Source organism: Leucopleurus acutus (genome assembly GCF_964270905.1).
Source record: "Leucopleurus acutus genome assembly, chromosome: 2".
NCBI classification, from domain to species: domain Eukaryota; kingdom Metazoa; phylum Chordata; class Mammalia; order Artiodactyla; family Delphinidae; genus Leucopleurus; species Leucopleurus acutus.
The window spans coordinates 161,442,101-161,469,850 of record NC_139143.1 but is presented as its reverse complement, the minus strand read 5'-3'; the positions used below and the strand labels follow the sequence as shown (position 1 = coordinate 161,469,850).

At 56.0% G+C, this 27,750-nt stretch overlaps 2 protein-coding genes across 3 annotated transcripts; both read right to left on the bottom strand.

Moving 5' to 3' along the window:
- Positions 1-27,750, bottom strand: BMP8B (bone morphogenetic protein 8b; the record flags this gene model as incomplete). Of its 2 annotated transcripts, none has more annotated exons than XM_082833443.1 (7): positions 1-150; positions 1,943-2,110; positions 2,668-2,747; positions 3,538-3,732; positions 11,413-11,561; positions 11,995-12,184; positions 27,414-27,750. In XM_082833443.1, 7 exons carry the CDS (start codon positions 27,748-27,750, stop codon positions 1-3), a joined length of 1,269 nt encoding a protein of 422 aa, XP_082689569.1. The 2 variants fall into 2 exon arrangements, with proteins under 2 accessions (XP_082689569.1, XP_082689570.1); XM_082833444.1 differs by having other exon boundaries at positions 2,000-2,110.
- OXCT2 (3-oxoacid CoA-transferase 2) lies at positions 5,378-9,729 on the bottom strand (the record flags this gene model as incomplete). The annotated part of the gene is given in 4 exon segments (XM_082833991.1): positions 5,378-5,523; positions 8,248-8,305; positions 8,309-9,288; positions 9,291-9,729. Coding segments are annotated over 4 exon segments (1,623 nt in total).

Sequence of the window (27,750 nt, the reverse complement as noted above, 5' to 3'; positions counted from 1 at the left end):
TCAGTGGCAGCCGCAGGCGCGGACCACCATGTTGCGGTGCTTGCGCAGGATGACATTGTTGCTGCTGTCGTAGTAGAGCACGGAGGTGGCGCTCAGCTTGGTGGGCGCGCAGCACGCCTTGGGCACCGCGTCAGGCTTCATCAGGTGCACCTGGCGGGGAGGGGGGCGGCAGGCAGAGGCGTGAGAACCGCGGGGACCCCGTCCCAGCCCCCAGCTCCTGCCGCCCGGCCTGCAGCCGCTCGCTCCTCCCCGGCGCCATCTCGCCCCGCAGCCCGGCAGGTGCTGGCACGAACTCTGCTCCGGCCCCGCCCCCTTGGCCACCCCACCCCTCCCCCCGCCCCGCCGCTGCCCTCAGACCCAGCCAGGGCACCTGTGGCTTCTGTCACAGCCCCTCCCGTCAGACAGGACGACCCAGACCCTACTGGCCCCCGGCACGTGTCCCAGGTCCTGCCTGCGCCCCTGCAGCGCCGCCCCCGGGGTCCCCTCTGCTCCTCTCTCCTCCCTGCGCTTCTGCAACGTCCCTGATGGTGTCTTGTCCACATGAGCTGTTCCTGGTCCGGCTCCCCTTCCAGACTGGGAGCCGGTGAAGGTCCGTGTTACAGCTGCTGGCGGCCAGACTTCTAGGCTCACCCTTGGGGTGTCCGACAGTGTTGTTTCTCAAAGCACCTCCACCCCTCCTAACGATTTCTAGGCAGAGATTGTTCTGGGCAGATGACCACTGAGGGCACAGGAACCGAGTCACCTGCCCAGTTCCATGGCTGAGGCCGAGGCCACAGCACGACTGGGACCTGGCACGGGGATCCCGCTACCCTCCTCCAAACAGCTCTACCCCTAAAGACAGCCCGACTGAGTGAGCTCTTGCAGCCTCTACAAAAATATTTATCTGGAGACTCGGCAGGATGAGCTGCCGTTCACCCTGGACTCTTCATCGGGGCCCCACATGGAAGGGCCCGGAAGGCAGCCCCCCAGCCTTTCAGGGGCTGGAGAGAAAAGGGAACCTGCTTCCATCTACCGGGACCTCCCAGGCCTCACGGAGGCCACTGAGCAGGGCCTGGGCGAAGCCGTCTCATGGGGGGCCCTGTCTGGCAGCCTGGCCCCCGGTCCCCAGAGCCCAGCCTTACCCCAGAAGCCCCAGCTCTGAGCAGCCTGCTGCCAGGACAGGCTCCATCACCCCTGACCTTCTTCAAGGAAGGCAGCTCCCCAGGGGTCCAGCAAATCCCATGTGACCATTGGGAAAGGAGGCATTATCCTGGGGTCCATGCTGCCTTAACTCATTTGCTCTAGGGCATCACCTTGAACAACCTGTAACTACAGTGTCCAGGTCAATGTTCTAGAAAGAAGCCTCAGCACTAAAAAACATTTAAAACACTTAGCGATAAGCAGCAGCAACAGTGTTCCTATTAGAAACTTTTTCAGCATTTAAAGTTTCCCCAGACACCGGGGCATCAAAAGCCTGTAGAGACACAAAGAGCCCAGAGGGACCCAGAAAAAAGAGCCAACGGGAAAGGAACAGGAGGGGAAACCAGAGGCGCACGGGGTACCTGGGGACTCCTGCACAGGAAGAGGGGGCAGAACACACACGTGTGTCACCCACCCCGACCCTGAGGGCGTGTGTGACACACAGGAGGCCGAACGTGCCAGTGAACATGGTGCACGTGTGTGTTCCGAGGGCACAAGTAGCCGTGTGGGATGCCCGCCTATCACGCACAGGCTGTGCCTCTGACCACCAGCAGGCGGGCCTTTGTAAGTCTGGTACCCACCGCATGGACGTGCAAGTCCCCCACGTGCACGTGTGTTCAGGTGCACGGGTTGGGGGTGGCCCACACGGGGACCAGTTTCTGCACGGCTGTGGGATTTCACTGCACGTGCATGCAGAAAGGTTTCCATGTAGAGAAAGCTCCCTGACACAGCAGTGCTGCCATCACCTGCTGGCTGCACGCGCCCCTCTCCTCCGCAAACCCCTCCCCTGGGCGTCCAGGCAGAGGGACACGGTACTGACCAGGGACTGCAGGATGGCGTGGTTGGTGGCGTTCATGCAGGAGTCCAGTGGGAAGGAGCACTCCCCTTCACAGTAATAGGCTGAGTAGCCTTGGGGGGCGATGACCCAGTCCTGGGGGCAGGTAATGGGAGAAGGTGAGTCCCATCCATGTGCCCCTCCTGAGCCCCCCGGTCCAGCACCTGTCACAGCACAACTCAGGGCTGCCCCTTACCCTCCCTCAGCCTCAGGGCCCACCAGCCCACCCTCGGGCCCCTCCCAGGGCAGTTTCCCCCAGAGGTCTGACATCCACCAGAAGACCCTCAGCAGACAGGGCTGGGCACGATCTCCGTCCCCTTCATGCGCCATCAGCGCTCAGCTTCGTCCTCCCCAGCCCACCCCCAGTCACAGCAAAGGCCAGAGGCACTGCCCACCCTGGCCTCAGTTTTCCTGCTGCAGCTCTGACATTTTATGGCTAAGGATTCAGACAGTCTCCATTTTCATGGTTTTCACAAAAAAGCACTTTTCACTACAAAAGCAACACATTCTCCCTTTAGAGGACTTGGAAAAACACAGAGGAAAATAAAACAAGAAAATGCAAATCCCCCATGTTTCTACCTCCTCTTGGACATACACTTGCCATCTTCAAGGTGGGGACTGTCATTTAGGAAAGAAGGAGAGTCAGGAATTACCAGCCAGCCAAGGTCCTGGAAGCTGACATAGAGCTCATGCCGACGGCACACCTGTCGGCCGTGGGAGCCGTGGACGTCGTCTGCGGGGGACAGAAGGGGCGAGGTCTTTGCTGGGGTTCCCGCTCTGTGCACCCACCATGGGGAGCTCCCGGGGCGGGGGACGCCCTGATGGGCTCATTTGTTGAGTAAATGAACGATGGGAAACTAACCCATTTGGTCTCATAAAGCCCATCTCTGCAGCTCTGCTGGCGCCGTGACCCTGGGCAAGAACCTTCAACGGCTCCAGATGATTCCCCGTGGTTACAGTCACCCCACGCTCAGCCCAGCCTCCCCTGACTTTCAGCCTGTGACTCCCCATGGTCCACTCAGCAGCCCGGGGACCCTCTGCCGCCCAGCAGCCCCTCCTCCTTTCCTCCGGAGACACCCCTGACCTCATCCGCCTCTCCAGCCACGCCCATTCCACAGGACAAGTGGCTCCCACTGAGACCAAGCAAAGCGTGGCTCCCCGTGAAGGAAAGGAGGGCACCAGGGGGCTCTGATCCCCAGGGGCTTGGCCTGGTAGGGACACCTTCACAGAAACGCTTGGATCCTGCAGGGCGCCCGGGGCAGCACCGAGAGCCACCAGGGGCACCGGATTTTGACGGGGTGGGGTGGGGTGGGGGCCTGGTGAGCCAGGGAGGGCAGGAAGGGACTTCAGGGCAGCAGGGGCAGTGACGGCAGATGCTCAGAGCCCTGGAGACCGTGCAGTGGCTGGTCCCCAGGGTGCAGGGGCAAAGTGGTGTCAGGAAAGGTGGCTGGGTGACTGACCATGAGCCTGACCCCACTGAAGCCAGGAGGGTTCTGTCCCCACCACCTGGTCCCCAACCTCACCGAAGATCCCCGGCAGTTTGTTTGGGGGCGGCAGCTCGTTGGTTCTTTTCGGCAGCCTCCTCCTCAGGGGCCTCACCGCCCGAGGGGCTCGGACGGGGCCGGGGCTCGCCCTGAAAAAGGTGACCACGAAAGGCTGTTGGGAGCGCGGTGCCTGTTGCCCCAGCAGACCGGCCAGGCCAGGATCCACGCTGCGCCCTGAGACGGAGAGAGCAGAGAGAGCGGTCACTCGAGGGTGGGGCCCTGCACGGGGACACAGCAGGGACCTCTCTGTGGGCGGGCCAGGAGCACGGAGCCTGAGGCTACAGGGGACCCACTGGGCCTCGGTTTCCTCCTCTGAAGACCCGAGTCCCAAGTCCAGCCCCAGCCCCCAGCGGGCAGGTCTGCAGGAGCGGGGGAGGGTCCTCGGGAGCACAGGCTCGGGATTAGTGATGGTCCAGGGCACCGCCCGTTGTGACAGCGCTTTACAGCTTTCAGTCAGTTCACGTGATGATCTCAACCAGTCTTCATCGTGACGCCAGACCCATCATTTCCCTGAGAAGCATCAGAGCCCCTCGGTGACGGCTCAGAGCACCACTACCGGGGACTCTCAGAACCAGGGTTCCCATCCATCTCGGGGCCCCGACGCCCGAGTTCTACCTTCCACCCCATCCTTTCTGGGGATCAGTAGGATTTACAACACTCGACTGGCGGGAGCGGCTGCCAGGACTCAGTGCTTGCTCTGCTGAGCACCGCCCAAGAGCAGGCCACTCACCGACGCCCCCAAACGAGACCCCAGGCTCCGCGGACAGAGACATTTACCCAAGTCCACGTTCAGACACGTGCATCTAATTCCAGAGCCCTCCTTATCCATTTAAGTTCTCAACCAGCGGGTTTGTGCTTTGAAAAGGAAGAAAGAGAGCAAAGGCTGTGGGCAGAGACATGACTGGGGCCTCAGCCTAGGAGCAGTGATGCTGGTAAAGCTGAGGTTTTACCCGCAGCTGCTAAAGCCTGAGGAGGCCGGAGGAACACACTGCTCGGCCCCGGAAAAGCCACCTCCACCAGTAGAGCTATCTTCCTGTGCCGCTTTGCAGTTCCAATGACCTCTTGTGTTTTAATTGTCAAAGTGATTATAACAACAACTGTAAAGAACCTTAGAAAAACTACCACCCATAAACCCCTCCCCTGCTACAACGCATCATTTTCATTTTTCTGGGATATTTTCATATGTTAATTTCAATTGTGAGCGTAAGAAAGAAGTCTGTATTTTTCCCAATTTTTCCACGTAAACATTTTCTTGGTTGTTAAGTCTCAACTATGAACATTTCAAATGTATAAAATTCCTTTGAGTAGATATATCTGAATATTTAGATATTAGTTCATCTTTAGACATTTATTTCCTGGCTTTCATCATAAAGATGAGAACGTGATAGAACCTCTTCATTTCCTTTCCCTGTGGGATTTTCTCACACTAAACAATAGGGCATGACTACAAGCTCACTGTTAATGTTTCTTAAAACCCAGGGCCGAACATCCCACTTCCAGGTACATTTCACCCCAGTGTTGCAGCAGTGATGCACAGGCATAGACACACAAGCCCATATATGTATGTGTACACACACGTGTGCATTTATACAGCTAGTGTACACATGTGCACACACATAAACATGTGTGTTCTATTAGTGGGTCTCATGATCCTCCACTGCACATTACAGGTCAGGGACATCGCCGGCCCTTACACAGCTGTGCTTTAGCCCTGAGTCCATGGGCCAGAGTTGACTAAACAGCTAATCGACCAGAGACTAACCTTTGACCTATGACATCACCTGCCACAAACATGCACTGGGCCCATCAGAGGTGCCACTCAGGGATGACCCTGCTGAGACAGGAGCTGACACTGGAAGGGGCCCAGGGAGAAGCCGTTCGGGGAGTTTGGGTCATGGCAGGTTAGGGTCACGAGGAAGAACAGCGGGCCCGTGAGGATGCAGAGCCACAAGACACACAGCAGCCCTTCCACAGAGGGAAGGCCCGTGAGGGCACCAGGAGGAGGCCGTGGAGTGACGGGGCAGGCGGGCGGCTGTCGTCCACGCGGCTCTGGAGCGGAGCTCCACACCTGGTGGACGCATGCGGCGGCCTTGGCCCGGCAGCCCTCCAGGCCTGTGTGTGCAGCCGCCCTGTCCTGTGAGTCCCTGGAGAGCCCTGTCCACTGAGAGGCCAGGGAGACCTTTGGTGCTCCCGAGGCTGTGCTCACTGTAGGCTTTTCTTGTGCAATTGTCTGGTCAAGGATTGTATTGGGGTCTCCTGGGCGCAGAGAGATTGGGTAACAGGGCAGGCCCCGGCTGTCCAGGTGGTGGCCCCCAGGCTGCCTGGCTCTGGCGGGACCCTTTCCAGAAAGCAGAGGCAGGAACTTCAGGAACCTCTGAGGCCCAGGGTCCCTGCCTCTAGACCTGAACTGTGAGGGTGCTGGCAGGCATGCTGTCCCCTTTGTGAGAGACGTGGGATGTGTGGCCACACCTCGAGATGGGGGCCACACTGTGGCCTCCCCCAGCACGCAGACGCAGATGAAGATGCTGCTCCTCTGGGCCAGGAAGGCCCCTGACACCTCCAGCCTCCCCCCATTTCTGAGTCTACCCCATCAGGGCCCGGATGTCTTGGCAGCTCCCCTGCCCTATCCCAGCCCTGGGGATTCATGCCCCCTCCCCTGGGCCAGACCGAGAGTGCTCCCATCTCTCCCCAAGGCCTCTTTCTGCTCTGGGTGCCACCTGCCCCTTCCCTGCAGCCCCTGCCCCGCCTCAGCCTGCGGTCATGGATGTGACCCTCGTGCCACGTTGAAGGACAATCAGGACGCCTGGCTGAAACCCTTGGAGGGGATCCAGCTGTGACCAGGTGTGCTTTTGTCCCACAGGTTATTTATTTCCTCACCGCATGAGAACTAGGAACTCAATGCTTTTCCTTCTTGCTACTGTTTAACAGACCTGTAACTCGTCTGCTTCTAGAACCTCTGCCTGTCCCAGGCTGACGCTGGAAGACGTCTCCCACCACGCAGGGCAGATCAGGTCCTCCTCCCCAGAAGGTGCTGCACAGTCCACTCAGTGACGTCCATCCACTGCCCGCCTGGTCACGGTCCCCTGACACTCTGTGGCTGTCCCCTCAGGGGCACTGTCTCTCCACTCCAGGATCCGGGCCTCCCGTCAGGGTGAGGCCGCAGGGAGCCTCTCTGAGAGGCCTTCCTTGACCAGCTGGAGCTTCCTGTTCTTACCCACGGGCTCCCATCCATTTTGTGCAGCCCTAGAGCCGCACTGAGAAAGCGCAGCCTCCATGGCAGGCCTGGGTTTGAACCCCACGCACGCACGCACGCACGCACGCACGCAAACGGAAACTCATTTTTTTCTGTCTAGTGTGTGAGACTGTGGATTCAGGATGAAGTACGTCACTGCCCCTCATGGGTTTCAAGGGAGTATGAACAAGAGGCTGGTTTAGGCTCCGTAACAGAGAAGAAGGGAATAACTGTCTGATCTGGACGACAGAGGAACACTATGATTTGAGATGAAAAAACCCATCTAAGTCCATCGGTCAGGTTTGTAGAACTCCTCCCATCCTAAGTCGCAGCCTTTGGCCACACACAGGCGAGCCGTTTGTTCACAGAGGAGACTTCTCGGAGAAATGTCTGCACCAACGGTCTCTCTGCCTTCAGTTGCCCCTATTACCAGTTTACTGGCCGCCTAGACGGTCTTGCTTCCCTTCTAGAGACATCTATTTAGCTACGAGGAGGAGAAATGTGAGAGGAAGAGGAGGTGAGGCTACAAGGAAACAAAACTTAGTGACAAAATGAAAGTCCCCAGAGGAAAGTCAATATGGTCAAAGGAAAAAATCTTTCATTTAGACAGCGTTTCTCCTGGTTACGAATTCACATTTATGTGTGTATGTTTTCATAGTTCCAGTACACTAAAACGGTGCCTTCCGCAGACTCTGGGTGGAGTTGTTCCTCCCCCATCACTTTTCCCTACGTTTCATGATTCATTCACAAGAGCAGGAACTTCAGTGAAACCTTTCCCATGGGATCATCTCAAGCTGCATAGAATTTAATGTAAATACCACAGACAGGGAGGAGGGTGATTGGAGCAGAGCTTTCTCAGAACTCACAGGACATATAAGGTCAGTGCCTCTGTTTTCCTTTTGTTTTTAATTAAAGGCATGTCCCTCTCGAGAGAACAAAGCCTATCCAGTGGCAGCCAGTCTGGGATGGCAGGAGAAAGCCGGCCAGATGCTGGTGAAATGCAGAAATGTGACTGCGGCTTTCTCAGGATGCAATCCAGGAGGTTAAAGGGAGAAGCACACGCTCTGGGACCAAGGTTCACTTTCCGGCTAGGTTTAGACGTGCTGCATGGGTCTGAGATTCGGGGAGATGGCCAAGGTGCTCCCTGTGCTCTTTTTGATGTCCTCCACCATCAGGCCGTCCCAGAGCTCGATCAGGGTCAGTCCTCTCTTTTTTTTTAAATTAATTAATTAATTTTTGGCTACGTTGGGGCGGGCATTTCTCTAGTTGCGGCGAGTGGGGACTACTCTTCGTTGTGGCGCGCGGGCTCAGTAGTTGTGGCGCACAGGCTCTAGAGTGCAGGCTCAGTAGTTGTGGCGCACGGGCTTAGTTGCTCTGTTGCAAGTGGGACCTTCCCAGACCAGGGCTCAAACCCGTGTCCCCTGCATTGGCAGGTGCATTCTCAACCACTGCGCCACCAGGGAAGCCCAGTCCTCCCTTCCTGTGCATGTCAAACACGGCCTTCTGGGTGATGATTCAGTCCACACACCGCTTTCCATTCAGCGGCATGGTACATTTCTCCAAAATTTTGGGTTCACTGGCCTTGGTGGAGTGCTCCATGGTGACCATCACTCTGGTCTCGGTACTGGACACCAGATCCATCGCACCCCCCATTCCTTTCACCTTCTTGCCGGGTATCATCCAGTTAGCCAGGTCACCATATTTGGAAACCTGCATGGCTCCCAGCAAGGTTAGGTCGATGTGTCCCCCTCGAATCATGGCAAATGATTCATCGCTGGAGAAAAAACAGCCCCCAGGAAGAAGGGTGACTGTTTGCTTGCCCGCGTTGTTGAGATCTGCGTCCACCTCCTCTTTCAGTGGGAATGGACCCAAGCCCAAGATTCCATTTTCACTGTGAAGATGAACGGTTATAGTGGGGCTGATGTAGCTGGTGGCCAGAAGAGGGATTCCTATGCCCAAACTGGCATACAGGCCGTCCTCAAAGTCAAGAGCTGCCTGCTTGAGGATCCGTGTCCTTATACTATCTGCAGACTTGCATATTTCATCATCCTCTTTCTGCATCGTTAAACGCTCATTTCTTTTCTCATATTTTCCCCCCTGTATTCCTCGATCTAAGTAAATGTTAGGAACATGGATGTCCTCTAAGTAAATGTTAGGAACATGGATGTCCTCTGGGGCAAACGGCCCCAGGTCCACAATTTCTTCAATCTCCACCACTGAGGTTCTCACAGCTTTGCACATGGGCACGTTGAAGTTCCTGGCGCTGGCCCTGAAGATGACGTTTCCTGCCCGGTCGGCCTTCCACCCTTTCACCAAAGCAAAATCGGCCGTGACGTCGTGCTCCAGAAGGTAGTGCTGTCCGTGGAACTCCCTCACCTCCTTGGGCTGACTCAGGATGGCGATGTGGCCGTCCTCTAAGGACTTGCTGGGTGCGCCTCCCTCCTGGGCCAGGGTCCCGCAGGCCGTGGGGGTGTGGAAGGCGGGCACGCCGGCGCCCCCGCGCGGAGGCGCTCGGCCAGGGTGCCCTGGGGTGTGATCTCCAGCTCCAGCTCGCCCGCCAGGTACCGGTGCTCGCAGAGCGAGTTCTCCACCAAGTACGAGCAGACGATGTGGGTGATCTGCTTGGTCCCCAGGAAAAGGCCGAGCCCGAAGTTCACCTCCCCCACATTGCTGCTGACCACGGTCAAGTCCTTCACGCGGGTCTTGAGCAGCGCCCCTATCAGGTTCTCCGGGATCGCGCAGAAGCCGAAGCCCCGGATTATGATCCTCGCGCCGTCCGGGATGTCTCTCACGGCCTCCACGGGGTCCGCGTAGGACTTGGCACGCGCGCGGGCGCTGCTGGCGAAGCCGCACACACCGCCCGTCGCCAGCGCGGGTACCGAGCAGCCGGCGGGGACCCGGCGCCCAAGCGCAGACTCCAGGAGCCGCAGGGCTGCCATCGTCCGCTCCGCTCCGGCTGGGGCTCCGGCCCCGGGCCCAGCGGGGACAGGCGGCGGCCGTGCGCGCCCCGCCCGCGCGTCACAGGGCAGGGGGCACCCGGCGGTGATGCGGCCGCCCGGCTGGCTCCCCCGCCGCCCCGCTCCGTCTCCGCGCTCGGAGGGCCCGAGGCGCCGAGCTTCCCGGGCCGCGAAGGCGGGAGGCGGGACCGGTCCGGACCGTCAGGCGGGACTGGAGGGATCCGGGGACTGGCGCACGCAGGCCCCGAGGCGACGTCTCTCCGGGGAAGCCTGGGCGCCGTCTCCTTCCTCTCCATCGTCACCCTTCCTCCCCAGCGCGCTACTCCCGTCCCCCCGCCCCCAGATCCACCTGCACGTCAGCGGTTCCCACACCTGTGTCCCCAGCACGTACTGTCCTGGAACCACATTTGTCACAACTAATCAACCAATACTGGTATCTTATTATTTACTAAACATCACGATCTACTCAGATTTCATTAGTTTTCTCCGGCATCTTTTTTCCAGGATCCCACCCAGGGTCCCACATTGGCATATAGTCATCACAACTCCTTAGGCACCTCTGGGCTGTTACAATTTCTCAGACCTCCCGTGTTTTCTGATGACCTTGACAGTTTTGAGAAGTACTGGTCAGGCAGGTGTTCTGTAGAATGTCCTTCAGTTTCAGGTTGTCTGATGTTTTTCTCATGGTGAGACTGGGGTTCTGGGTTTTGGGGACGAAGACCATGGAGGTGAAGTGCTGTTCCCACTCTGTCAGATCAAGGGTGTCTGGGAGCTACATGACGTGTTCATGGGAGTCTGAGCACCCGGCTGAGGGGTGCAGCTCAGGTTGCCCCTGCAAAGGTACTGCCCCAGCCCCCGGCATACTTTGGGAAGCAAGTCTGTAAGTGCAGCCCACACTGAAGGAGGGGGAGAGATGCTACACCCCCTTGAGGGGGAGTGTCTCAGAGGGTTGTTTTATAGAACGCTGAATCAGATCCTGTCCCCCTCCAATGCTATTAAATAAGATGACGTTTATTTCAGAGTTACTGTTTTGCCCACTTCTCTCAGCCTCTTCACAGCCGTTGCCTAGCCCCCTGTGCTCCAGCCATGGTGGTCCCCGCTGTACCACAGACACACCAACCCTGGGCCCACCAGGAGGCTCTCCCCCAAACACCTGCTAAATGAATGAAGGTGTGAATCCTCATTCTACAGATGAGGAAACCGAGGCTTAGGAAGGTAAGTGACCTGCCAAGGTCACCGAGTTAGAAGGCTGCAGAGCCGAGATTCACACCCAGGCCTCTGCCTCAGAGCCTGAGGGTGTGAGCGCTTCCCCTCGCCCAGCCCAGGACGGAAACTCCTGGTGCAGAAGGCAGCTCCGTAGAGTAGAAAGAATCTCCCATTTCTTAGGGAGGAAAAACGTGGACTCACTCTGAGCAACACAGCTGTTGGTCCTGCAGAAGGAGAGGAGGGACTCTCGGCTGGTAGGGGGTCTCCTGCTGTCCTGCACTGCGGGAACCTCACTCTCTACCCACTGAGCCCCTGCGGAGGGGTGGAGGTATCCCCCAGCAGCACAGGTGGAAAAGGCCAGGCCTCCAGGGCCACGTGAGGGGCTCGAGCTGCGCCTGCCACCAGCAGCTTCCTCGGAGGAGCCCCCAGGGGAAGGTTCGCTGCTGACCCGAGTCTTACCATCATCTGTTTCCACATAGAGGCGGAGTCCCAGGTCCTTGTTACGGTTCAAGAGCCAGCGGTCACTGGCTGCTGTCACGTCCAACACCAGCCAGCCCTCGTCCCCAGATCGGAGCGTCTGAAGATCCAAAAAGAACAAGTCAGACTCCCTGTGGACACGAAAGAACAATTAACCGAGGGCCGGCACAGCTGCCTTTGTGTTTCCAGTGCCCTCCTGGGGGACCATTAGTGGGGCATCTACCCCGCCTGGCTCTGGTGCCTTACATGCCTTTTCTCACTGCGTCTACCGTACAAATGTGTTACTGTGCCCGTGTACAGATGCGGAAACTGAGGCCCAGGAGCTCAGTGACCTGCCCATGTCCCACAGCAAGGACAGTAGGATGGGGACTTGAATCCAGGACTGATGCTGGGCCTCTCCCCACGGTGACACGAGGCCTCGGGCCAACCATCTTTGTCCTTTGAGGGTGGGCTGCCCAGGAAGCTCCCCTTCTGTCCTCTGGGAAATGTTCCCCCCGGCACGCAGGGTTGGGCCGGACCCTCCGACAGAGGCTTGAGCGGGCCCGCGGGGCGCAGGGCAGGCACCTGTTGGACTGCTCCAGGACCACCTCAAACATGCTGACGTGGAGGGTCCAGTTGAGCAGGTGGGTACTGGGCAGCTTGTAAATCCGGAACTCCGCGGCCGTGATGGCCTCCCCCGCCGGGATCTGGGTCAGGTCAAAGCGGAACTCCTTCCACTGGGGCTCCTGGTGGCCCAGGGTGTGGTCCCGTTCCACTGCAAGACAAAGTGGGACTGGCGGTCACTTGTGGTTCCAGCTCGGGCTCCGGGGTGGGCAGGGCCGGGTGGGATCTGGGGGCCTGGGCAGTCTGGGTGGGACTGCTCCCTGCTCGAGAACAGGCTTGTCCCAGCTCTGCCTCCTGGGTGCCGAGAGGGCTCGGGGAGCTGTGTCGTGAGGCGCCTGGCACGGCACCTGGCACACGGCGGTGCCACAAGGGCAGTGTCCATGTCTGGTCCGCAAGCCCCACACCCAGCCTGCCCCGCTCAGCACCCTGCTGGCTCTGGGACCCACAGATGGGCACAGGACAGGTCCCTCCTCTGGGGAGATGGACATCAGACCCAAGGCAGAAAAGGGCCACGGTGGCAGCAGGGACATAGCTGAGTGCACTTGGGCAGGACGGGGCTCCCGGAGTCAGCCGGTATGCGGATGGGAGTTGAGGGGAGAGAGGGCTTTGGAGCTGGGCCTTGAGGGGTGAGAGTGAATGTGCCACGATGTCAAGGGAGAAGGACGCTGCAGAGGCAGGGTCCAGCCTGAGCAAAGGCCTAGAGCCGCGGAACGACAGCACCGGCAGGGAAAACAACAGCCATAAAGCCCAGCAAAGGGTGGAAGAACGGCAGGACCCTCTTTGGAACAAGGGGAAGCAGGAAGCGGGGCCGGAGGGAGACACGGAAAGAACCAGGAAGAGGCGAGGTAGGATGACAGCTCCTGGAGATGCTGGGTCAAGTGCTGGGGAAGCTGGAGGGTCCCATGGCATGATCTGAGCAGGCTTCCCGGAGGAGGTGACACCTGAACTGGCCTTGAAGGATGGGACTGACTCTTGGTAGGTGGATAAGGTGGGGGAGAAGACATTCTAGGCAGAGGTCCTGCACAGGTGTGAGGTGCTGGGGCCGCCCACCATCCCGCAATGTGCGGCTCAGGGCATAAGTCTGGCTGTGGCCTAACTGCGGACAGCTGGAATTCCGGCCTCAGAGCGTGGGCTGTGCTCTGGCCAATGGGGCGTCAGGGCTCTGGGCAGCAAGGGAGTGTGGTTTAAGGGTAGAGTGGAAGCTATGTGTGGAGGCGAGGGTAAAGCCCAGGCTGGAGGGGACCCGAGGCAGGCCAGTGGCAGGGCTGCTCTAACAGTCTGGGCAAGAGACCGCAGGAGCAGAATAAACCCCATATTTCCCCAGCTGCCCGGAAATGCCCAGGACAGTATATTTAGAGCGTCTCACTTTAGCCTCCTGTCACTTTCAAACACTAAAAATCTGTGTTTCCGCAAAGCAGGGGCGGGAGCCTCCCAGAGCCTTCCCCCAAAACCAACACTGAGATTTTAATTACATGTCTGTGAGTCTTTTTAAAAATTCTCTCTCTGGCTACTGGACTCAGAGACCACAAGTCACCAGGCTGGTGGCAGAGGCGGATGTGGGAGCACTTCCTGTCCTTGCGGTGGAGACCTGGTCTGGTGATGGATGGGCAAACAGCTGTGCTGGGCGGGGCCAGTGGACACATGTTTGGGCAGGAGATGGGCGTTTCATCCCCTGACCAGGGAGGAGAGGAAATAGAACCTCCATTGTCTGACGGGGTGCTGGACCTGCAGCAAATGCCCACCTACGAGCCAGGCTGTTCCAGGGGCAGCGTGTCATAGGAGGATCCGGGTCCTCCCACAGAGGCAGGATGTGGAGGGCAGGGTTCTGGACCTTGCCCGAGTGATGCTCGCCATGAATATCACCGCACGAGTCCCCTCCTCCCTACACACTCCCACACAGAGCTTTGGGGACAATTTCCATGGATTCGGTAACTGCAGAGACCACCTCGGTTACGTGACTGTGTAAGCATCCCTGATCTGCAGGATGAAATAGGTCCAGGCTGTTGGCTGTCACAGGGTGTGGCCCTGAGAATAAGGAGGGGTCACTCAGCCATGCCCTGAGCCCGACCCCTCTCAAAGCATTCTTAAGTATGTCTGCCCCCAAGGCACAGTGGGTGACCCTTGGTGGGTCACTGGGAACCTCTGTCTGCAGGCCTGACCTGACTCATTCATGTTGGATCCAGGACTGAGGGACAACCACAAACCTGCCAGCTCCTGCGGGCACCAGACTCTGTAGCCTCCCTCCCTTGCTGAGCTGGGGGCCCGCCTGTGCTGGGTCAAGAGAGCCCTGTTCACCTGGGTTGACCCCAGTTCCAAACTTCCACCCGGTGGGTTTGTGAAATCGAAGCCCACCACCCCCTCACCCCCGCAACAGATCCAGCACAGGAAACTGCCCACCCCAGCAGGTCCAGGCAAGCACTAGAGGCGGGACAGTTTTAGGAAAATGATTTTCATCAGAAATTGGTGAAATATCTTGAGTGTGGAACTGGGTAAAGAGAGTGACTCCTTTATCTGACAGTCAGTGGGGAGGGGAGGGCGAGGCCCCCTGTGGAGTTGCAGGTTTTTCAGTGCCTGTGGCTTTGAGTTAGGAGAGAGAGTTCCCAAAAGCTGGTGTTCTGGGAAAGCATTTTCTGGCACCTCTATTTCCCCCTTGTTAACTGTGCAGACCGAGCCTGTTTTAGCCAGAGAGGCAGCTTAGGGCATCCTGGAGGGTTCTGGCCAGTGGTCAGGGCCTCACTGCAGGCCTGTCCCTGCACTAACCAGGTATGGAAATCCCCTCTGGGCCTGGTCTTCTCCTGTGTGAACTGGGAATGAGGAGACACCCAGCTTTCCTCACAAGTCCATGAAAGGACTTTGTAAATAGTCAGGCAATGGACTGGGAGGGATGGCTGTTCAACAGGAGTTTGGGATGAGCCTGACTTGCAATCTCCCAACTTTGAGCCAAGATGAGATACCCTCGAAGGCCATGTCAGCAACTGCAAGGCCATGGGGTGGAGGGGAAGGGGAGATTTTGAGTGATTGTTTTCTAAATGAGTGTACTCATCTTTCATTTATTTATTGATTATCAAGTTCAATTTATAAACGAATGTATCAGGTTCTTACGGTATGTAAGAGTCTGTTCTGACTGGGAGCACAGCAGTGAACAGACAGAACAAGACAGTGCATTCACAGTGTTTATAGTCTAACAGGGGAGACAAAAGAGAAACAAACAAGACAAATAAAATAGGGGATGCCATTTCTATTGTAAGTAAAATACAGAGCATTATGGTTTCAAGAGGACTGGAAGGGGTAGGGGGCCTGTCCTTGGGTGCTCAGTATGGCCTGCGAGAAGGAAATAGGTAAGCGCAGATGTGCGTATTCTCACATGGTGCTGGTAGGGATACCATGGAGAGGAATTTGGCAACATCCTTTTGCAATACCCTGGCAAAATGACCTATGAATGTATCCTTTGACCCAAGATTCCCAAAGACACACTGGCAAAGATATGAAAAGACAGGCACAATGCACTTCATTGGGCACAGGGAGCAGACAAAGGTATGTCTGGCTCCATAGGCACCTTGCCATGTTTAGTTTCCACAAAATTATAAAAAGCTGCCCAAAGTGTTCAATCACTGAACCAGCTTTTCTGTCTGGAGAAGCAGCAGCAAATTAATTCACTTTCTGGATCGCCTTAATGCAGCCCCCGGAACAATACACAGTCACGATTCACCAGTGAGTGCTCACTGGAGCCTCGGCCTTCGCCTCCAGCCCCTGATAAACCAGCTCCAGACCCCGCGGTTGAGGGGAGGGCCCACGGGAGGAGGCGGCCTCCACCACCATGTCTGTGGCCCTCACTCTGCCTTTCCGTGTCTGAGGCCCTGCACCCACAGCTCAGGCTCCAGATGCCACCCGCCCAACACCCTCATCGGCTTTGGCTATTTTTGTGCCTCGACAAAATGCAGAGTCACCCGGACAACCTGAATCCATCTTGCTCCTGACCAAAAAGTAAGCCTTCAAAAGACACCCCCTTCCTCCAGTCCAGTGTGGCTATTAAGAGAATGGCATCTTCTGACCTGACAGTCCTTCCTGCCCTCAAACCCTTCCCCAGCCCCTCAGGGCCCATGGGAGGGTCTTACGCTGGGCTCTGCTGTCCAGCCTCCGCCCCTCACCCGCACAGGCTGGCCCTGCCCATCCTCACGGCCTCCTGGGCCTTCTGGTGCAAACACCCTCCCCCTGGAGTCCCTCCCCGAAGCCGCTCTCTCCGGGGTTGCCCCATCCCGCCAAGGATAAAGGCTACTTTCTTCTCGGTCCAGCTGTGAAAGCCCCCTTGCCTGCCTCTGAGCCCACACACACCAGCCTGCCGGGCTCTCCCTGTCCCCGTCCCGGGGGTCCCCGTCCCTGGTTCATCTGCCCTCTGGACGGTGACCACTTTGAGGACACAGACTGAACAACGTGGGGTGGAAACGGGAGGCCTCAGCAGTCTGCTCGTCCAGCCCCTCGTGTCCCGGGGGCCCAGAGAGGGGAGGCCTGGCCCTCACCCCAAGGGCTCCTGGTCCCCAGGACAGCGGCTCAGCGTCCAGCAGCGCAGCCCCTGGGCTGGGGCGTCCTGCTGGTCTGGGAGTGGCTTCCACGTCACCGAGGGTTTCCAACCCAGGCCACCCATGTTCTCACTTTACTGTGGGACTCGCCTCCGTTCACGGCCCGGCCCCCGAGGTGGAGGACAGGCTCCCTCGGGGCCCCGGAGGTGGATGGGCTGGGCCCGTCTGGCTGGTCCTGCCGGTAACAAGGCCGAGGGGCCCCTCAGACCTAAGGAAACACCCGGGTCTCCGCGGCCCGTGAGGGTCCCGAGTGAGCTGCAGAATCCATCACCCCCCGGTTCTGCCCCTTCAGGGCTTCCTCCCGCCCAGGAATCTCAGCGCCGCCCAGAGCAGGCCCCCCGCTTCACTTCTGGGGGTATTTTTAGTCAGTTCTCATTACTGACTTTTTCAACAGCTGTTTCCATAAATGGCTCTGTGCTTATAATTACTGGTCCAGGCCTCGGCCGGCTTCAGAGCCCAAATTAAAAGGGAACAACCTGCCCACTGCACCACATCAAGCCCGCCAAGGCCAAACATAGATCCAAGGAGATGTGAGCAAGAAGGATGCGGTTCCTCCAGTTCAAACCCAGGAAAGACCTGAACTGTGGGGCTTTCCAGAAAGACGTGGTCACGGTGACACATCCCCTCTCTCCCGTGGGGAATGGGTGCCCGTGAGGAGTGGCGGGTGTCCTCCCACCCTGTGCCTCAGCCCTGGAGGAGCCCCATCAGTGGGCAGGGAGGGTGGGGGACACATTCTTTTGTGGGAGCTGGAAAGGTCTTCATGGCAACCCTGCATAAATGGGAAACTGAGGCCCAGAGGGGCAGAGACTTGCTGGGGTCACGTGTCAAGTTAGGGGCCCTTCACGTGGACTTGCAGACTTGGAGCCCATATAAAATGAGTGGCCCTGGACTTTCTGGGTGGCGATACTGGTATGGGGGAATCACCTCTCCACAAGATTCTTCCATCAACAGGCGCCTGAGAGGTGGCCTGCTGAGGCCACTGTTCTCCAGGCAGGGCCCTGCAGGGACTCGGGTCCCAGGGGAGGGACAGGGTGATCTGCAAAGATGGGGAGGCTGGAGGGACCTCCCTGGCGGCCCAGTGGTTAAGACTCTGTGCTTCCAATGCAGAGGGCGTCGGTTCCATCCCTGGTCAGGGAACTAAGATCCCACATGCCGTGTGGCGTGGCCAAATTATAAAAAAAAAAAGCAATAATAAAAAAAAAAGATGGGAGGCTGGCCCTGCTTATGTGCCACCCGTCCAGGCCCAGAGTCAGATTTGGTCGCCGTTCTGAGGTTGTTCATAGTTTCTTAGTAGGGCCGGGGGGTGGGTAGGAGAAAAAGGGACTAGATACGCCCCCGAAGCAGACAGGCAGATAGCAACTCCGTTCCTAAGAGAAATACAGATGATTGAGGTGGAGGGCGCTCGTGGAGGTGCCTTGGGGAGGAGTGGTCAGAGAACACTTTTCTAGGAAACATAGTTGAGAGTGGTGGAAGAATTCTGACAAGCAGAAATGGAGTAAAGTATCCGAGGCAAAGCACGGAGGTGGGAAATAATGTGTCAGCTCCCATTTTTTGAGCACTGAACTGTATGTCAGGCACCATCCTGGCACGTTACACAGGCCATTTTTGTTAATGTTTACCTAACTGTGTTAGTTATCTATTGCTGTGTAACAAATTACCCCAAATAGAGCAGCTGAAAACAACCAACACTTATTATTTCACATGGTTTCTGAGGGTCAGGAATCCAGGTGCTTAACTGGGTGGCTCTGTCTCAGGGTCTCTCATGAGGTGACAGTCAAGCTGTCAGGTGGGGCTGTGGTCTCTGGAGACTTGACTGGGACGAACAGACCCACTTCTAAGCTCACACTTGTGGCTGAGGGTAGAAGACTCCTCATGTGGACCTCTCACGACATGACCTTTCCTCAGAATGAGTCATCTTGGGGGTGGCAGGTAGAGCCCAAGACGGAAGCTGCAGTGTTTTTATAACCTAATCTTGGAAGTGACACAGCATCCCTATTGTCACATCCTATTGGTCACATAGACCAGCGCTGGCCCAGTGTGGGAGGACATAAGGGTGTGAAAACCAGGAGGCAGGGATCATTGAGAACTATACTGGAGGCTGGCAACCACAGCAACCCTGTGAAAGAGGCATTCTTCACCCCATTTTATAGCTGAGAACACCGAAGATCAAGGAAGTTAACTGATTTGCACAAGACCACACCCAGAAGCCCCCAAGGTGGGATGAGAGTCTAGGTGTGTCTGTCTCCAAAGTCTACATTCTTTCTCCCCATCCACAGCCTCATCAGGTTGGGGACATGTCAAGGGAACACCGCAGGGTCCTGCTGGACTAGAATGTCAAACGCCGAGTGCCAGGCTGGCAAGAAGGAACACGCAGAAGGAGCCCAATCAGGAGAAGCCATGAGTGGATTTTCACTTGAGGAACTGGAGTTCCAAGAACAGGCTGAGAGCTTTTTCACCTCCATGCCTCCCCTCTGCCTGGACACCTTCTCCTCTCACCCGCTTCTGACTAAGTTCTACCCTTCTTTCAAGGTCCAGCACAATGCCACCTCCTTCAACGCCTTCTCTGTCCCCCAGCCAGGAGGCCATTCATTCCTCCCCCTCTCCTGGCCTTGTTCATCCCCCACAAATGAGAGCGGGACCTGGTCTGTCTTCTGCAGCACTGCACCTTCATGCTCGTATCTGAGTGGGGGAATGGCCATTTCTCCCACTTTGCAATCATTTACATTGAGTTGTCTGTGGGCCTATCTTTCCCACTGTAATGAGCGGATCTTGGGCTGGAGCTTGTGCTTTGGAGTGGACACCAAGATAACCAGGGAGGGCAACAGCACACAGTAGTTCCCAGGAGTGTTTGTGAAGCAATAACCTCAGACTGAAGGATCCAACCTTCTCCATACCTGGGTCTTGCAGCCTTTGGCTTCCCCAGAACCCTTCCTGTATTCAGAGCCCTAGACTGTTCTGAAGGAACGGCTGTGGCTCAGGGGGCAGAGCCAGCAGTTAAAGGAAATAACTGGGTTTTACTTCTGGTCTTGTCACTGACCAGCTGGACTTGGGCTAAAAACAAACAAACAATCAAACCAGGCTAACATTTACTGAGCATTTACCAGGCACTGTTTGAGCCCTTTACATACAGTAAGTCATTTAATGCTCATAGCCATCCTAGGAGGCAGGAACTATTATCGCTCCCATTTTACAGATGAGGAACCTGAGGCACACAGCAGTAAATAACTTACACAAAAGTCATATAAATATATCTTAGGTCAGACTTCCTGGGCAACAGGCTGAGTGGGTAGGTTTAGTGGAGAGTGTTCTTGCAGGGAACAAGCAGGAGTGGGCACAGTTGAACAGCTGACGTGATCACAAAAGGGCCAGCCCAGCCCATCTGCACGGGGAGCTCTGGGCTGATGGCCCTTCACAGTTGTCCCTCCTTGAGGCAAGGGGGCTGGGCATTTATACCGCAATAAGCCAGGATGTGGGGTGCCCTCAAGGAGGGTGCCCAACCTTGAGCAAGAAGCTGGTGGACTGCTGTCGAGAGAAGAACCCAGCCGTCAGCGGCCCACCCTCCAAGCAGCTGGTGCAACAAGTGACGCAGTGCCAAAGAGAATATCTGGGGAGCACCGCAGCATCCACTAAAAACAAGTGGCAGAATGGGGATCTGATCCTGGAACCGTGTTCTTACCACTCGGCTCCAGGTCCCCAAGTAAATGATGGGGGCGGGAGGGTAGGCAAACACAGCAGGCTCTTCCGCATAATTCTGGCTACTGTTTACTGAGCGGTGCCAGGCACTTGCTAAGTTTTTCAATGCCTTAACCTGTATAACCATTGCACTATGGTACAGGTATCATTATCCTGATTTTAAAGATGAGGAAACTGAGATGCTGAGACTTCAAGTAACCTGTTCAAAATCTCACAGATCTCAAGTAGCAGACCCTGAATCAAAACCTGGTCTTCCCCACTGTGCTCTCCCACCTCCAAGGCCAACCTTCCTCACTGCTGTGACCCAGTTTTCATATCTGCTCCTTTGGATCTGGGCATCCAGGACCTTGGGCCAGTCACTTATACTCTTTGAGACTAGACTTCTCCCCTGTCACCTAGGGGCAATAGTAGTCATTTATCTCAGAAGGGTGAGAAAAGACTGAGAAGATGGGGGCGGGGAGGAGTAGCCAGGCTTCAGGGATTCATAGGGCACACCATTCTGATGGCCAAACAGAGTTTTGGAGAAAAGAGACCCACCTTCAACTCTTGGACAGAGAAATACCTTTGGAAACCATCAACAAAATGAAAAGGCAACCTACTGAATGGGAGAAAATATTTGCAAACCACATTTCTGATAAGGGGTTAATATCCAAAATATATAAAGAACACACACAACTCAATAGCAAAAAAACAAACAATCCAATTTTTTAAATGAGCAGAGGAAGTGAATAGACATTTTTCCGAAGAAGACATACAAATGTCCAACAGGTACATGAAAAGGTGCTCAACATCACTAATCATCAGGGAAATGCAAACCAAAACCACAATGAGCTATCACCTCACACTTGTTAGAATGGCTATTATCAAAAAGACAAGCGGGGCTTCCCTGGTGGCGCAGTGGTTGAGAGTCCGCCTGCCGATGCGGGGGACGCGGGTTCGTGCCCCGGTCTGGGAAGATCCCACATGCCGTGGAGCGGCTGGGCCTGTGAGCCATGGCCACTGGGCCTGCGCGTCCGGAGCCTGTGCTCCGCAATGGGAGAGGCCACAACAGTGAGAGGCCCGCGTACTGCAAAAAAAAAAAAAAGACAAGTGATAACAAGTATTTGTGAGAATGTGGGAAAACGGGAACTCTTGTGCACTGTTAGCGGAAATGTAAATTGGTGCAGCCACTATGGAAAATAATATGGAGGTTCCTCAAAAAATTAAAAATAGAACCACCATATGATCCGGCAATCCCACTTCTGGATATATATCCAAAGGAAATAAAAACAGGATATCAAAGAGAAAAAAGTGTAGGTATGGTAGTGGTCACTTTGCAATATGTACAAGTATTGAATCATTACGTTGCACACCTGAAACTGATATAATATTTTATGTCAATTATATGTTAATTTTAAAAAGATATCTGCACTCCCATATTCATTGCAGCATTATTCACAACAGCTGAGTCGTGGAAATACCCTCAGTGTCCATCTACAGATGAATAAAGAAGATAAGGTGTGTGCGCACACACACACACACACACACACACACACACACACACACAAGGGAATGCTATTCAACTATGAGAAAGAAGGAAATCCTTCCATTTACGACAACGTGGATGAAACTTGAAGGTATTACGCTAAGTGAAGTAAGCCAGAGAAAGACAAATACTTCATGATATCACTTATATGTGGATTTTAAAAAGTTAAAAAGTCAGAAGAGTAGAAAAGTGGTTGCCAGGAGCTGGGGGTGGGGGAAATAGGGAGAGGTTGGTAACAGGGTACAAACTTTCAGCCGTAAGTTGAATAAGGTCTGAGGAGCTAATGTAAAACGTGGCGACTATAGTTGATAACACTATTATATAATTTTGAAATTTGCTAAAAGAGTAGAAATTAAATGTTCTCACATACAAAAAAGAATACATATGTGAAGTGATAAATGTGTTAATTAACTAGATGGGGGGAATGTTATATGTATATGTATAGTAAATCATTCTGATGTACACTTTAAATAACTTGCAATTTTATATGTCAATTATACTTCAATAAAGTTGAAATAAAAATAAATGAATAAAAGGTAGATAGATAAAAAGAAAAATAATGTGGTCACTTAATAGTCACTTTCAAGACGGATAAAGGATTTATTGTTACATGAAAGACAAAATGGCAAAACAGTGGGCATTTAGATTCCACTTTGTAAAAAAGAATAACACAAATTGATAAAATATCAGGGCTGGTTGCTGGGGAAGGGCTAAGCTAAAGGACTAACCATTGGTTCTCCCTGAGGTAGACAGAGGATTACTAGGAGCTTCCATATTATATGTTTCTAGACATATGGTCTGAATTTTCTATCATGAAATTCTATAATGAATCTATACAGTATGAATTTTCTACAATGAATATGCATCAGTTCTATAAATCCCAAAACAAAGATAATCACGTTCCTAGTTTACAACACATGCTCACATTTAATACAGTCCAATTCAGCAGCACGTACTGCACCTAATGATGGGCCCTGGGCCAGGGGGAGAGACAGCTTCTGTGTAGGACAAGAGCAAAGGATGTGCAGGCAGGGAGACAACCTGCTGTGTACCTTGGGAAAAACACCAAACTACCCTGAACCTCACTGTCCTCTTTTTATTTTTATTTTTTTTTTGCGGTACGCGGGCCTCTCACTGCTGTGGCCTCTCCCGTTGCAGAGCACAGGCTCCGGACGCGCAGGCCCAGCGGCCATGGCTCACGGGCCCAGAAGCTCTGCGGCATGTGGGATCTTCCCGGACCGGGGCATGAACCCGCGTCCCCTGCATTGGCAGGCGGACTCTCAATCACTGTGCCACCAGGGAAGCCCCCTCACTGTCCTCTTTTTAAAGAAAGATGTGACAGTAAATGTGAGATGAAATGAAAGGACAGACATGGAGGTTCTGGGCATGTGGTCATCACTGGGTGTCATCTCACACAATCCCTGAACAGCCCCTAGGGTGGGTACCATGAGTATCTCCATTTTACAGAGGAGAAGACTGAGGTTCCTAGAGGTGGACTGAAAATCCAGATCACACTGAGAGTAGTGGGTGGAGTCACGATGCAAATTCTATTGAGTCCCTGGCCAGAACCCCCAGCCCAGAACCCCCAGCCCAGTCCTGCCTGCCCTCCCACTGTCCATCCGCTCCCGGTTTCCAGAGAGAGGCGTCACTGTCAAGACCACATGACAATCACCTTGTGGCTGATGTACTGTTATCTGTCTCTCTCTCCCACTGGAAGGTCAGCTCCGCAAGGGGGGACTTAGTTTCATTCCCTGTTATATTCCAGGAACTAGAAGGGAGCCTGGCACAGAGCAGGCACTACATGACAATTTGTGGAGTGAATTCAGGAAAATATGCAAGAATTGCCTACTAAAGAACCAAAGAAAGTGACCCTGGGGCTCACGGAGGGGAAGGTCAGGGGGCTGAGCAGGACCCAGGCCAGGTACCTCGCTCGCACTGAGCCCTGCGTCTCCCGAATCCAACAGCCTCAGCTCATCCCCACCCCTGTCCTCAGCCGCTCAGGATCACGGGAGTGAATTAGTCCAGTCCAGGGAAGGGTCAGGACCGAAGTGAAGACGGCCCATCCAGTTCTGGCTACACTTCTGCCTGCAGTGCTGTTTGTGCCTCAGTTTCTCACTCTAGAGCATGGGCACCTGGTGCTCCAAGGAGAGGAGGCGGAGAAGGGCTCAGGAGGCACATGCAGAGGTGGTCTCTGCTGCCTCATTCCTCCCTCAGGGCTGGCTGGGCCGGCTGAGGCCCTCGGGGGTCCAGCCAGTCACACCGAGCTGGGCGGAGGGATGGGTGGTGGTGTGAGAAGCTGCCTCCGAGGAGCCACAGGGCCGGAGCTGGGAGGCACCTTGTTTTTCTGACACCATCGCTGTGGACTGGACAGGAAAGCAGAGGCCCAGAGAAGGGAAGGGATGTGGCTCGGGACGTGCAGGAGTCCACGGCAGGCCCAGGAGGGACAAGAACCTGGGCGCTGCCTCCCAGATCAGGGCCTCCTCCCCTGAGCTCAGGCAGCACCAGGGACAGGCTCCGTCTGCTCCTCGAGGGCACTGGCCCCGTCACTGTGTCCTGGCCAAGGGGAGCCAAGAGTCCACAGGCGGAGATGGACAGGCAGGGCCCAGCTCTGACCGCAGCCCTGGCCCCCAACACAGGCCCTGTCAGTCATGACACGGCTCCTAAAGCATCTGCTCAAAAGCAGAGGCCTGACCCCTGGACGGCAGGCCCAGGCCTCTGGGTCCTACAGGTGCCACTGACGGTCAGGGGCCCGGCAAGCACCAGGCCCGGCTGGCTTCTCAGGAGCTGATGAGGCCAATAGGAGAGGTGGAGCTGGAGCCAACAGGTGTGGGAGCCTCGGCGTGGGCGCTGATGTCACAGCGACTCTGCTATTAAACTCCACGGTGGTTCAGGGGCCGCTGACCTTCAGGGGCCTGGAGCCGGGGCCTCCAAAGGAGGAAACAATCCTGGTAGGTTCTATCCCCCACATCAGCCTAGGTAATTACCAGTTAAAACTACTCAAACTGGGGTTTCCCTCGTGGTGCAGTGGTTGAGAGTCCGCCTGCCGATGCAGGGGACGCGCGTTCGTGCCTCGGTCTGGGAAGATCCCACATGCCGCAGAGCGGCTGGGCCCGTGAGCCATGGTCGCTGAGCCTGCGCGTCCGGAGCCTGTGCTCCGCAACGGGAGAGGCCACAACAGTGAGAGGCCCGCGTACGGCAAAAAAAAAAAAAAAAAAAACTACTCGAACTGAAGGAGTTTTACTAGTGCGATTAGTACATGAGAATAAAGAAGGCCCTCAGACAGCTGGCTGGACTGCCCACAGGCCAGGCTTCCACTGAACAAAGATCTGCTTGTTATTCCACAGCGTTATTCCACGGCTTTAGATCTTCATGAAACACACAGAGGTGGTGTGGGAAGAAACTGGGATTTGGAATCCACAGCCTGGATGATGCCATGGATGTGCTGTGTGACCCTGGGTTGGTTATTTAACCTCTCTGAGCCCATGAAATGAGGCTGGTAAAACAGCTTCCCAAGTTGCTGCATGGGTGAAATGAGTATTTATAGGACTATGGAACTTCAAATGCTAGTTTTTATTCAAAAACAGATAGAAACACCTTTGGCTGACTTTAAAAATCTGTTTCTGGGTTTCACATGTCTATAAGACATGTGGGGACATTTCCATCACATCCACACCAAGGCTGAGCGGCAGCTGGGAGGGTCTGGTATCAGCACTGACCAGGGCCAGGTTCACCCTAAAAAGGGGGCTGACTTTCTGCCCCTCCCCCTTTATCAACCTATCACACAACAACTCTGAGGAGCCCCATTTTACAAGCAGAGATCTGAGGCTCAGAGAGGGCAAGGGACTTCCCTAAGATCACAGAGCAGAAGCTGGAGGGCAACCAGCTCCTCCTGAGCTCAGGGTGCTGCTCGACTCACAGCAGCAGCTCCCACCAGGGCTGTGCACCCCTTGCCCCAGGGGATGCTGGGGGAAGAGGGACATGGGCTAGGCGGTGACTCACTCAGATGGACGGCTCCCCTGGAGGCATTCTCAGGGTGACTGCATCCACAGCTCTTCTTGGTCCTGAGCCCGGGGTCAGCTTGCCCCCAGCACGGAGCTCCAGCCTCAGTTCCACATGTGGTCGCCTCTGTCCCAAGTCCCCACCCCTGCCCTCTAACCAGGAAGGTGGCATCTAGCACCCGCCAGCCCAAGTCCTGTGCCTGGCACTGGGCTCTCCGCAGAGGTTAACGGCTGCCTCCTGCTGCTCACTCCCCGACCTGAGCCCATCACAAGCTCTGGTTTGGGGGGCACGGGCCTCCTTGAGGCAAATGGCTGAAGACCCACAAAACTTACTGTCACTCTGACCCCTGGGTTCCTCTGCCGAAATCCCTCTGAAAGCTCTCTCCACCTTGAAAGCCTGCCCTCCTGACACAGAAACGTCACCTCCTTGAGCTTGGCCACATAGAGGCCACATTGTCCTGAGCAAGACACTGCCTCTCTGAGCCTCACTGTCCTCATCTGGGAGATGGGGATGAATGTCATGTCGCTAACAAGGTTGCTGGGAGGGTTAAGAGCGGTGCTGTAGGTGAAGGGAGGCTGGTGACCATGGCAAGGGTCCTCTCCCTGCTCTGGGTCCCACAGCTCTCCCCACCTGAGGCTGAGCTGTAGTCCTTGGGTCCCCAGGTCCAGCCTAGTGTCTGCCTCAGCTCAGACTCCTGCCCCTCACTGGCCACAGACAGGAGGCAAAGCAGGTGGGGGACATATGTTCATGAATGTAGATTAAAGAGAGTTTAGTAATGGAAAACGTTATCTTTGAGAACTTTAAGGGTAAATGGCTCCACGATTTGGAGTATAATTTCTGCAGAGAGGAAAAGCTGGGCTTTACGTGGGAGAACAAAGAGGGTCCAAGCTGCCCATCAGGTCATTCAATGGCCTGGACACTCATTCCATGACAAGCCAAGTCCCGGGTGTGAGCCCAGGGTGACAAGACCACAGTCCCTGCCCCGCTGAGCTCAGAGTCTACTCCTTCTCCACCGTCCCACCCCGCAGCAGCACCCCACCCCCAGGTGGCCCAGGGAAGAGGCTGCTGTGGACTCAGAACATCTGGGTCCTCATCTCTACTCTGGTGCTTTGATGATGTGACCAGGTTTTCCACGCTGAACTTTGTCCCTCTCTTCAGTACCGCCCTTATCAACGTGACAGCATCACAGCCTCTGTTTACTCATCTGCCTCCCTTCCCAGGACCAGACTGTCTTCCTGGCACTGTCCGCGTCCACCCAACACTACATGAATCTTACCATCAGATGTGTTTGGCTGCGGGTGAATGTACGCCTCTGGGACTCACATCCCTCATCTGTCCCTGACGGATCGGCAGCTCACAGACCCCCAACCCCCTGAGACTTCGCTGCCCTGACTCGGGCGGTTTTCCCTCCCGCCTTTCCTTGTCCACGACAAGGGGATTCCCCGCTCCCAGCAGGGCGCTCGCCCTGCCCGAGGTGGCGCACACGCCCTGCAGCCCGCGCTCAGCCCCCGAGGGGCCCCTCGGCCCGCCGTCCCCCACGCGCCTTCTCGCGGGGTCGCCGCCGCCCACCCCGGGCCCGCTCTCACCCATGTTGACGAAGCTCATGACCAGGTCGGCGCGGCCCAGGCGCCGCTCGGGGGTCCCGCCATCCTCGTCGTCGTCGCTGGCCATGGCGCGATACATGTCCAGCATGAAGAGCGGCGCGGACGCGGGCAGCCGGGCGGCGGCGGGCGGCGCGCGAGGCCGGGGCCGCCCGGGCAGCCCGAGCACCGCCAGGATCTCGCGCTGCAGGTAGCGGCGCTCGCGCGGGCCCAGGCGCCGTTGCGGGCAGCCGGGCGAGGGGCGCGGGCCAGAGGCGCCGCCGCCGCTCAGCGCGCACAGCGCCAGGCCCAGCAGCCAGAGCGGCCCGGGGCGCGCGGCCAT